This window comes from Coregonus clupeaformis, unplaced genomic scaffold (assembly GCF_020615455.1).
Source record: "Coregonus clupeaformis isolate EN_2021a unplaced genomic scaffold, ASM2061545v1 scaf0237, whole genome shotgun sequence".
Lineage (NCBI taxonomy): Eukaryota > Metazoa > Chordata > Actinopteri > Salmoniformes > Salmonidae > Coregonus > Coregonus clupeaformis.
In genome coordinates this window covers 153,975-166,385 of record NW_025533692.1, presented here as the reverse complement: position 1 = coordinate 166,385, position 12,411 = coordinate 153,975, and the positions used below count along the sequence as shown (strand labels likewise).

Genomic DNA, 12,411 nt, shown 5'->3' with positions numbered 1-12,411 from the left:
TTTAATTCAACAATGGTACAGTATCTGCTGCTTCCCATTTACCTATCCTTAGTTGGTCATGTTTCACTAAATCATTTGTTCGATTATGGGGAAAAATCGACAGAAATATATGTTAGCGCAAACCCAGCCATACCAAGGCTGCTTAGTGCCTGACTGTCTTCCCTACCCCTCCCTCTCCTCACCCCTCCCCCCCTCACCCTCCCTCTCCCTCCCCCTCCTCACCCTCCCCCCTCCTCACCCTCCCTCTCCTCACCCCTCCCCCTCCTCACCCTCCCCCTCCTCACCCTCCCTCTCCTCACCCCTCCCCCTCCTCACCCCTCCCTCTCATCACCCTCCCTCTCCCTCCCCCTCCTCACCCTCCCCTCCTCACCCCCCCCTCTCCTCACCCCTCCCTCTCCTCACCCCTCCTCTCCTCACCCCTCCCCCTCCTCACCCTCCCTCTCCTCACCCTCCCTCTCCTCACCCCCTCCCCCTCCTCACCCCCTCCCTCTCCTCACCCCTCCCTCTCCTCACCCCCTCCTCTCCTCCCCTCCCCTCCTCACCCCTCCCTCTCCTCACCCTCCTCTCCTCACCCTCCCTCTCCTCACCCCTCCCTCTCCTCACCCCCTCCCTCCTCACCCTCCCTCTCCTCACCCCTCCCCTCCTCCCCCTCCCCCTCCTCACCCCTCCCTCTCCTCACCCCTCCCCACCCCTCCCTCTCCTCACCCCCTCCCCCTCCTCACCCCTTCCCTCTCCTCACCCTCCCTCTCCTCACCCCTCCCTCTCCTCACCCCTCCCCCTCCTCACCCCCTCCCTCCTCACCCCCTCCCCCTCCTCACCCCTCCCCCTCCTCACCCACCCCCTCCTCACCCCTCCCTCTCCTCACCCACCCCCCTCCTCACCCTCCTCCCTCTCCTCACCCTCCCTCTCCTCACCCTCCCTCTCCTCACCCTCCCTCTCCTCACCCCTCCCTCTCCTCACCCTCCTCTCCTCACCCCTCCCCTCCTCACCCCTCCCTCCTCACCCTCCTCTCCCTCTCCTCACCCTCCTCCTCCTCCCCTCCTCACCCTCCCTCTCCTCACCCCTCCCCCTCCTCACCCCTCCTCCTCACCCCTCCCCTCCTCACCCCTCCCTCTCCTCACCCCTCCCTCTCCTCACCCTCCCTCTCCTCACCCCTCCTCTCCTCACCCACCCTCTCCTCACCCTCCCTCTCCTCACCCTCCCTCTCCTCACCCTCCCTCTCCTCACCCTCCCCCTCCTCACCCTCACCCTCCCCTCCTCACCTCCCCTCCTCACCCCCACCCTCTCCTCACCCTCCCTCCTCACCCACCCCCCTCCTCACCCCTCCCTCTCCTTACCCACCCCCTCCTCACCCCTCCCTCTCCTCACCCACCCTCTCCTCACCCCCACCCTCTCCTCACCCTCCCTCTCCTCACCCCTCCCTCTCCTCACCTCCCTCTCCTCACCCTCCTCTCCTCGCCTCCCTCTCCTCGCCCCTCCCTCTCCTCGCCCCTCCCTCTCCTCACCTTCCCTCTCCTCACCCACCCCTTCACCTCTCCCTCTCCTCACCCCTCCTCTCCTCGCCCCTCCCTCTCCTCACCCTCCCTCTCCTCACCCACCCTTCACCTCTCCTCACCCCCTCCCTCTCCTCACCCACCCTCTCCTCACCCTCCCTCTCCTCACCCCCACCCTCTCCTCACCCTCCCCCTCCTCACCCACCCCTCCTCACCCTCCCTCCTCCTCACCCACCCCTCCTCACCCTCCCTCTCCTCACCCACCCCCCTCCTCACCCTCCTCTCCTCGCCCCTCCCTCTCCTCACCCTCCTTCTCCTCACCCTCCTCTCCTCACCCACCCCTTCACTCTCCCTCTCCTCACCCCCCTCTCCTCACCCACCCTCTCTCACCCTCCCTCTCCTCACCTCCCTCTCCTCACCCCTCTCTCCTCACCTCCTCTCCTCACCCCCTCCCTCTCCTCACCCCCTCTCCTCACTCCCTCTCCACCCCCTCCCTCTCCTCACCCTCCCTCTCCTCACCCTCCCTCTCCTCACCCACCCCTTCACCTCTCCCTCTCCTCACCCCTCCTCTCCTCGCCCCTCCCTCTCCTCACCTCCCTCTCCTCACCCACCCCTTCACCTCTCCCTCTCCTCACCCCTCCCTCTCCTCACCCACCCTCCCTCTCCTCACCCTCCCTCTCTCACTCCCTCCCTCTCCTCACCCTCTCCCTCTCTCACTCCCTCTCCTCACCCCTCCCTCTCCTCACCCTCTCTCCCTCTCTCACCCCTCTCCTCACCCTCTCCCTCTCCCCCTCCCCCCCTCCCTCTCCTCACCCCCTCCCTCCCTCCTCTCCTCCAGGCCGTGGACCGTCACTTCAAGCTACCCCATACCTCCTCTAAACCAGGTCACTCCTCCTGCAGTATGGGAGACGGCAGCTATAAGACGCTCCGCTTCGCCCTACGATCCACCCTCAAGACCGCTGTCTACAGGATCACAGCCACCTTCGGAGAACACCTCCAGTAAGGATAGCAGATGTAGTCAAATATGGGGTGATGGAGCTAGAAGATACTGTAATATGGGGTGATGGAGCTAGAATATACTGTAATATGGGGTGATGGAGCTAGAATATACTGTAATATGGGGTGATGGAGCTAGAAGATACTGTAATATGGGGTGATGGAGCTAGAAGATACTGTAATATGGGGTGATGGAGCTAGAAGATACTGTAATATGGGGTGATGGAGCTAGAAGATACTGTAATATGGGGTGATGGAGCTAGAAGATACTGTAATATGGGGTGATGGAGCTAGAAGATACTGTAATATGGGGTGATGGAGCTAGAAGATACTGTAATATGGGGTGATGGAGCTAGAAGATACTGTAATATGGGGTGATGGAGCTAGAATATACTGTAATATGGGGTGATGGAGCTAGAAGATACTGTAATATGGGGTGATGGAGCTAGAAGATACTGTAATATGGGGTGATGGAGCTAGAAGATACTGTAATATGGGGTGATGGAGCTAGAAGATAATAGTAAAGTAGGGTTGGCAGTTGAGAACACTCAAGTAGAGGCCAAACACTCAATTGCTCCATCGCATACCTTTATTGCTTCATAATGTATTGGTCCCACAATGAATTTTGTCTGGTCATCTACTACTTTATAGAATAGGTGTTTGCAGTTGTGGATGTGAAACTAAGTTTGGATGTTTATCCTTGTCCTGCGAACACTGATCTGATTGTTTGATTTGTGTGTCTCTGGTTTCCAGCGCTGTCCAGATGTCAGCAGAGCACCGGAAGAAACTGCAGCACTTCCTGGAGTATAAAGAGTGAAGGCATGAGAGACAGGAGTGTGTCTGATAATGGTAGTGTGACTGAGTTTATATTAATATTGTGTGTTTGCATCCTATTGAAAGATCTTGAAAGTGCCGCTTCAAATTGGATGCCTATAGTACTGTTCATGGGAAACGAGATTGCTACCAAGTTTTTGTTAGTTTTTTTTTTTTTTTGTAATGTACATTATTTGTTAGTTTTTTGTCTTATCAGACCATTTTGTAATGAGCTCGTCAATAATGTTTCGTCCGGCTGATAAATTGCTACAAAAGATGCATGTCAATGTTTCTGCTTTTTTATTTTTTTACTCAAATGAATGTGAGTGTGATTGTGACATGAGTCTAGGAAGTCTTTGAAAAGTCACCTCCAGCAACTTTTGAGTTCACATATGATCGATGACCACATGGTGAACGAATAAAATGTTTTGTAAAGATGCCTTGGTCACGTTTTGGTTCATGCAGATTCATCTGCAGAGACGTGTTTTGCCCAGCAGAGGGCGCTGCATCGCACACCGCCACAGAGACCGCGCCAGGGCAGCGTAGTCCTCAACACCCCCGCGACGTTTCCGGTACTGTAGTAGCTAATTGGCGGAAAGAAGATGTGATTAGCACGGCGCAATGGAAGTCCGATTTCTTGGAGGGATATTGAACTCGACAAGAGAATAATATTTGTCTTAACTTACAACTGTTTTAAATTAATACGGTGAGTGATTATCCTATTCCACATTCCGTTGAACATAACATTTAGCAATACTTGGAATGACTTCTGAAAAATACAGCGAATTATGAAGATTTTTTTTTTAAATAAACAGCTATGTTTTGCTTATATGTGCTGGAGTCAAATTATTGCTATAACTGACTTTTTCCAGCTGTAAATTGAACCATATTTGCTATATATATATTTTTAGGGGGTAGATCAGCTTTAATATTGCAGATAGATTGTAACTTCCATCAATGTAATTGTCTGCATCACATCCAATCCCCCATATGTTTATTTTTCACATATATATATATATATATATACACACACAGTAGGGAGAACAAGTATTTGATCCACTGCCGATTTTACAGGTTTTCCTACTTACAAAGCATGTAGAGGTCTGTAATTGTTATCATAGGTACACTTCAACTGTGAGAGACGGAATCTAAAACAAAAATCCAGAAAATGACATTGTATGATTTTTAAGTAATTAATTTGCATTTTATTGCATGACATAAGTATTTGATCACCTACCAACCAGTAAGAATTCCGGCTCTCACAGACCTGTTAGTTTTTCTTTAAGAAGCCCTCCTGTTCTCCACTCATTACCTGTATTAACTGCACCTGTTTGAACTCGTTACCTGTATAAAAGACACCTGGCCACACACTCAATCAAACAGACTCCAACCTCTCCACAATGGCCAAGACCAGAGAGCTGTGTAAGGACATCAGGGATACAATTGTAGACCTGCACAAGGCTGGGATGGGCTACAGGACAATAGGCAAGCAGCTTGGTGAGAAGGCAACAACTGTTGGCACAATTATTAGAAAATGGAAGAAGTTCAAGATGACGGTCAATCACCCTCGATCTGGGGCTCCATGCAAGATCTCACCTCGTGGGGCATCAGTGATACACGGCAGGACCTGGTCAATGATCTCAAGGCAGCTGGGACCATAGTCACCAAGAAAACAATTGGTAACACGCTACGACGTGATGGACTGAAATCCTGCAGCGCCCGCAAGGTCCCCCTGCTCAAGAAAGCACATATACAGGGCCGTCTGATGTTTGCCAATGAACATCTGAATGATTCAGAGGAGAACTGGGTGAAAGTGTTGTGGTCAGATGAGACCAAAATCGAGCTCTTTGGCATCAACTCAACTCGCCGTGTTTGGAGGAGGAGGAATGCTGCCAATGACCCCAAGAACACCATCCCCACCGTCAAACATGGAGGTGGAAACATTATACTTTGGGGGTGTTTTTCTCCTAAGGGGACAGGACAACTTCACCGCATCAAAGGGACGATGGACGGGGTCATGTACCGTCAAATCTTGGGTGAGAACCTCCTTCCCTCAGCCAGGGCATTGAAAATGGGTCGTGGATGGGTATTCCAGCATGACAATGACCCAAAACACACGGCCAAGGCAACAAAGGAGTGGCTCAAGAAGCAGCACATTAAGGTCCTGGAGTGGCCTAGCCAGTCTCCAGACATTTACATTTACATTTTAGTCATTTAGCAGACGCTCTTATCCAGAGCGACTTACAGTTAGTGAATACATATTTTTTTTGTACTGGCCCCCCGTGGGAATCAAACCCACAACCCTGGCGTTGCAAACACCATGCTCTATCAACTGAGCTACATCACTGCCGGCCATTCCCTCCCCTACCCTGGACGACGCTGGGCCAATTGTGCGCCGCCCATGAAACCGCCCAGACCTTAATCCCATAGAAAATCTGTGGAGGGAGCTGAAGGTTCGAGTTGCCAAACGTCAGCCTCGAAACCTTAATGACTTGGAGAAGATCTGCAAAGAGGAGTGGGACAAAATCCCTCCTGAGATGTGTGCAAACCTGGTGGCCAACTACAAGAAACGTCTGACCTCTGTGATTGCCAACAAGGGTTTTGCCACCAAGTACTAAGTCATGTTTTGCAGAGGGGTCAAATACTTATTTCCCTCATTAAAATGCAAATCAATTTATAACATTTTTGACATGCGTTTTTCTGGATTTTTTGTTGTTTTTCTGTCTCACTGTTCAAATAAACCTACCATTAAAATTATAGACTGATCATGTCTTTGTCAGTGGGCAAACGTACAAAATCAGCAGGGGATCAAATACTTTTTCCCTCACTGTATGCATATTCTTGATACCACTGGAAAGGAAACACTTTGAAGTTTGTGGAAATGTGAAATTAATGTAGGAGAATATAACACATTAGATCTGGTAAAATTATATGTGCCGGAGTCAAATTATTGCGATAACTGACTTTTGCCAGCTGTAAATTTAACCATATTTGATATATATATATATATATATATACTTTTTCTTTTTCTTTGGGGGATGGATCAGCTTAATATTGCAGATATATTGTATCTTCTATCAATGTAATTGTCTGCATCACTTCCAATCCCCCATGTTTTTTATATATATACTCCCCTTTATTACTTTTCAACCCCACCATCCTTTCCCTACTTGGTGTAAATTAGTGAACAACAATGCCCAGGCCTCTACTTCCGGTCTATACTTACTATCTACACCTTATGGACACAGTTAATTTTACAATAATTCTATTATATATATATATATTTTTTGCTCCTGAACTTCTACTCTCAACCTCTCCGATCATTTTCATGATGTCCATCCGGTTTGCTTCTATATGCCATATCTTTCTAACTGTGCTCTTTCCCAAAAGCTCCCAACATACAACCTATATACTTATTATGGACACAGTATGCTTTACATTATTAGCTATCTTTGTTATTATTTGTTGTTATTTGTTATTAGTCCCATCCTTCAACTCTATTCAATACCTCCCATCTATCTCTTAACACCATCCATATAGGATTTCTATTTGCCATATATATTTCAACCGTACTGTGATGTTTTACAAAAAGTTCTGAACCTTTCTATTCTCATTGCTTCTACAGTTTGTGAATTAAAAATAAACATTTTTGCTAAAAGTATTATTATATTATTGATCGATTGACTATGACTTTTCAGATCACCCAGTAATGCTATCTGCAAGGTTAGCTCCAGGTAAATATTGCAATCCTTTAGCCATTCCTGGACCTGTGTCCAAAAACAAGCTACAAATGGACAGAACCAAAACAAATGATCTAATGATTCTGTCTCTTCACAGCAAAATCTGCAGAGCTGGGAAGATTGTATCCCCCATATAAATAACATTCTATTGGTAGCAAGAATTTTATATAATAATTTAAATTGAAAGATTCTAATTTTTGAATCCGGTGTCGTTTTGCGTGTCAGTTCATAAACACTATGCCATGGGATCGGTACATCAAAGATCTCTTCCCAACTATTTTGCAATCTATATGAGACGGCTGTCAATCCTTTGGTCCTTAAGTGAAACTGATATACTTTTTTATTTATCACAGTTTTCCTTAACCAATTATGTTCTTTAATGCAAGGCCGACAGACAAGTTCCTTACTTTCTCCCCCTTCCACTTTCCTCTTCCACTTTTGCGGTAAGGCTGCAATTATTTGGTTGTAATTTTGGGTAGAGTAGACATTTCCATATGTTTTTGTTAGCTGCATGTGCAACATAACTCCACCAGTCCTACCGATGATATCATTTACAAAGATTAGACCTTTTTTAAACATTCTGTCAAAAAATAAAGGTTTTTTGTCAATTAGTATATTTGAATTTAACCACAATATTTGTTGCATTATTTGTTCTGTCGTTTCTGGAGGATTAAATTGAAATTGCAACCAACTTTCTATGGCTTGTTTTAGAAATAGTGATATTTGGGAGATTATTTCCTTTTCAAATAACTGCAAATGAGTTGTTGTAATCTGAATAAAGGGAAAAAGGCCTTTCTTGAACATTGGGTGAGACAATCTTACTAATTTGCTTGAGAACCAGTTCGGATTTAAGTATAACTTTTGTATGACTGAAGCTTTTAGTGAGAGGTCTAATGCTTTAATATTTAATAATTTCTGTCCTCTGAATTCATATTCATTATATAAATATGCCCTTTTAATTTTGTCTGGCTTGCCGTTCCAAATAAAATTGAATATTTTTTTCTAATATAATTTAAAAAACTGTTCGCTAGGCGTAGGCAAGACCATAAGCAAATAGGTAAACTGGGATAATACTAAAGAGTTAATCAGGGTGATTTTTCCACAAATTGACAGGTATTTTCCTTTCCTGGTAGTAAGATCTTATCTATTTTTGCTAACTTTCTATTAACATTTATTGAAGTGAGATCATTTATTTCCTTTGGGATATGTATTCCGAGTATATCCACATCACCATCAGACCATTTTACATTTATTTATTTTTAAGTTTTATTGGTAAACTACATGTCATGTAAAAATTGTATTTTTTAGTGATCCAATACGTAATATAGTACATTTATCATAATTTGGTTGTAATCCAGAGAGGTTAGAAAATGTATCTAGATCCTCTATGAGGCTGTGGAGGGATTCTAGTTGTGGATCTAAAAGAAAACATGAATCATCTGCGTACAATGACACCTTTGTTTTTAAGCCCTGTATTTCTAATCCTCTGATATTATTATTGGATCTGATTTTAATAGCTAACATCTCGATGGCCACAATAAATAGATATGCCGATAGTGGACAACCTTGTTTCACTCCTCTTGACAGTTTAAAACTTTCTGAGAAATAGCCATTATTTACTATTTTACACCTAGGGTTACTATACATGATTTTGACCCATTTTATAAGAGATTCTCCAAAATTGAAATGCTCCAGGCATTTATATATAAACCCCAGTCGAACTTTATCAAATGCCTTTTCAAAGTCTGCTATGAATAGCAGGCCTAGTTTCCCAGATTTTCCATAGTGTTCTATTGTTTCCAATACTTGCCTTATATTATCTCCAATGTACAGTGGGGAAAGAAAGTATTTAGTCAGCCACCAATTGTGCAAGTTCTCCCACTTAAAAAGATGAGAGAGGCCTGTAATTTTCATCATAGGTACACGTCAACTATGACAGACAAAATGAGAAAAAAAATTCCAGAAAATCACATTGTAGGATTTTTAATGAATTTATTTGCAAATTATGGTGGAAAATAAGTATTTGGTCAATGACAAAAGTTTGTCAATACTTTGTTATATACCCTTTGTTTGCAATGACACAGGTCAAACGTTTTCTGTAAGTCTTCACAAGGTTTTCACACACTGTTGCTGGTATTTTGGCCCATTCCTCCATGCAGATCTCCTCACTGCAGGATTTGAGTCCCTGGCGGCGTAGTGTGTTACTGATGGTAGGCTTTGTTACTTTGGTCCCAGCTCTCTGCAGGTCATTCACTAGGTCCCCCCGTGTGGTTTTGGGATTTTTGCTCACCATTCTTGTGATCATTTTGACCCCACAGGGTGAGATCTTGCGTGGAGCCCCAGATCGAGGGACATTATCAGTGGTCTTGTATGTCTTCCATTTCCTAATAATTGCTCCCATAGTTGATTTCTTCAAACCAAGCTGCTTACCTATTGCAGATTCAGTCTTCCCAGCCTCGTGCAGGTCTACAATTTTGTTTCTGGTGTCCTTTGACAGCTCTTTGGTCTTGGCCATAGTGGAGTTTGGAGTGTGACTGTTTGAGGTTGTGGACAGGTGTCTTTTATACTGATAACATGTTCAAACAGGTGCCATTAATACAGGCAACGAGTGGAGGACAGAGGAGCCTCTTAAAGAAGAAGTTACAGGTCTGTGAGAGCCAGAAATCTTGCTTGTTTGTAGGTGACCAAATACTTATTTTCCACCATAATTTGCAAATAAATTCATTAAAAATCCTACAATGTGATTTTCTGGATTTTTAAAAATCATTTTGTCTGTCATAGTTGACGTGTACCTATGATGAAAATTACAGGCCTCTCTCATCTTTTTAAGTGGGAGAACTTGCGCAATTGGTGGCTGACTAAATACTTTTTTTCCCCACTGTATCTTCCATGTAAAAAACCTGTCTGATTAGAATGAATAATAACCGACAATACCTTTTTAATTCTATGCGCTATACATTTTGCTAGAAGTTTTGCATCACAACACTGAAGTGTAAGGAGCCTCCAATTGTTTTAATAGACTGGATCTTTATATTTTCCACTTGTATCCTGTTTCAGTAATAATGAAATCAGATCTTCTTCTTGAGTGTCAGATACTCTACCATTTACATAGGAGTGGTTAAAACATGCTAATAGCGGTCCTCTGAGTATACCTCGACTGGTATGCCATCCAACCCTGGAGTTTTCCCGGACTTAAAGTCTTTAATTGCATCCAGAAGTTCCTCCTCTGTAATTTCACCTTCACATGAGTCTTTCTGTATGGCTGTTAATTTTACATTATCAATAGAAAAAAATATCTCTACAATTAGCTTCAGTTAGAGGAGATGGAGGCGACTGAAACGAAAACATATGCTTAAAGTACTTTGTTTCTTCCTTCAAATATATAATTTGGTGAATCATGGGTGACTCCGTCATTTGTAACCAGTTTCAATAAATTATTTTTGGTAGCATTCCTATGTTGAAGATTTTTTTTTAAATTAGTGCATTTTTCCCCATATTCCAGTTTGCTTTATTTTTATAATATATTACACTTGATCTTTCTTGAATAAGTTTCTCCATTTCTTTTTGTTTTTCCTCTAATTTATTCTGAGCCTCTATGTTACAGTTTTTATTGCTATCTCTCTGTTCTGTTAGACCTTCTATTTCCTTTGTTAGGATGGACTCTTTTGACCTAAATTGCTTTTGTTTTCGAGATGAGTACTGAATTGCATGGCCTCTAAAGGCACATTTAAAGGTGTCCCATACAATAAGGGGATTTGCTGTACCTATGTTATGTCGGAAAAAAAACAGTTATAAATTCCTCTGTCCTAGTTAAAAACAAGTTATCATCCAATAGGCTTTGATTAAATTTTCAATATCCTCGCCCACATGGAAATTCAGGAAGAGTAATGTATATGCCAATTATATGATGGTCTGATCGCATTCTGTCCCCTATCAACACTTTTGTAACTTTTGGTGCAAACGAGAATGACATAAGAAAGAAGTCAAGACGACTAGCTTGATTGAGTCTCCGCCATGTATATCTCACTAGGTCAGGACATTTAAGCCTCCATATATCTACTAGTTCTAATGTATCCATGACATTCACGATTTCCTTAAGAGCATGTGGGTGATTGTTTGTGGTGTGATTACCTTTACGGTCCATTGAGCTATTTAAAACGGTATTATAATCTCCCACCATAATAATAGTCTTGAATTGCTTGCAGAGTCGATTATTTATTATATATATATTTTCAAAGAAGTGTAGATCATCATTATTTGGTCTGTAAAGGTTAATGAGCCATATTTGTTTATGGTCCAATAATATATTTAAAATAATCCATCTACCTTGCGTATCTGTTTGGACAATTTGCACATTCGGATCGAAATTACTGTTAATTAATATCATCACCCCTTTTGAGTTTCTTTGCCCATGGTAGAAGTATATTTCGCCCCCCCCCTATACTTATTTCACCACATACCATAATGAGATACAATATTTGCTATATTGCTGTTTATGTCAGCTGAGCACCAGGTATAAGCCTCTCCATCACTGCCATCTAGTGTTCATTGGCGGTAAAGTCATTTGACCACTTTGACCGTTTGAACGCTTGTAACGGGGCGCAAAAGACCGATCCATTGATGACCACCAGAGCGCGCACTAGTACTAGGCTACAATATTACTGGGGCGCGGGAATGGCGTACCGTGAACTATACCGGCGATGCATAAAGGGAAGTTAGCGCTTTTTTAATCCTCTGTCAATGTTTCTAAACTCGCTCGCACGTACGCACAAACACACACACACACACACACACACACATACACACACGGGAAGCAGAATTTTCCACATTCCGTTTGGAGTTGTACAGTGCAGTGCTGGAATGCAGGGACACACCCATACCGGAAGAGAGGAGGTGATGAGGGAGGGATTAGTTAGTTAGTTGGTTAGTTAGTTAGTTAAACAGGTAGCTTGACGTAACAAGGAGGGCTTGGCTTCTGTCTACTGTTGTAAGCGTTTTACACTTGGATCCATACGGGGCTGTGGAGGACAGGTTGACAGCCATGTGTGGTTGGCTATGCCTGGGCATTTATTAAAGACAAGGCAACAGGTTGCAGCCATGGTCGTTAAAGGTAAGAGAAATAATACACTCATTTACATACATATAACTTTATGTGTTGATTAGAAATAGGGAATAACAGAAAGTAAATGGTGATAGTAAATTCATGTGTTATTATGGTTTGTAAAATTATATTAAGCCCTGATGTTTTTTTAACAGTACCTGCTGCATCTGTAAGTAATTTGTTTGTTTTGGTTTATTGGCATATTTTTTTTTGAGTAACATCTAACTTAAGTTATTGTGAACTACTTGCAACCATTTGGTAGAGCAGG

At 43.8% G+C, this 12,411-nt stretch overlaps 1 protein-coding gene across 2 annotated transcripts in view; it reads left to right on the top strand.

Annotated features, from left to right (window-relative positions):
* The window catches only part of ndc1 (NDC1 transmembrane nucleoporin), a 38,628-nt gene extending 34,889 nt beyond the window's left edge, over nucleotides 1-3,739 (top strand). For both annotated transcript variants that reach the window (XM_041842944.2, XM_041842943.2), the window contains exons 17-18: nucleotides 2,332-2,492; nucleotides 3,243-3,739. In XM_041842944.2, the coding sequence (XP_041698878.2) occupies nucleotides 2,332-2,492; nucleotides 3,243-3,306 (225 nt within the window). In that variant the 3' untranslated portion in view covers nucleotides 3,307-3,739. The remainder of the gene's footprint in view (nucleotides 1-2,331; nucleotides 2,493-3,242) is intronic.
* Nucleotides 3,740-12,411: the final 8,672 nt, after the last annotated feature.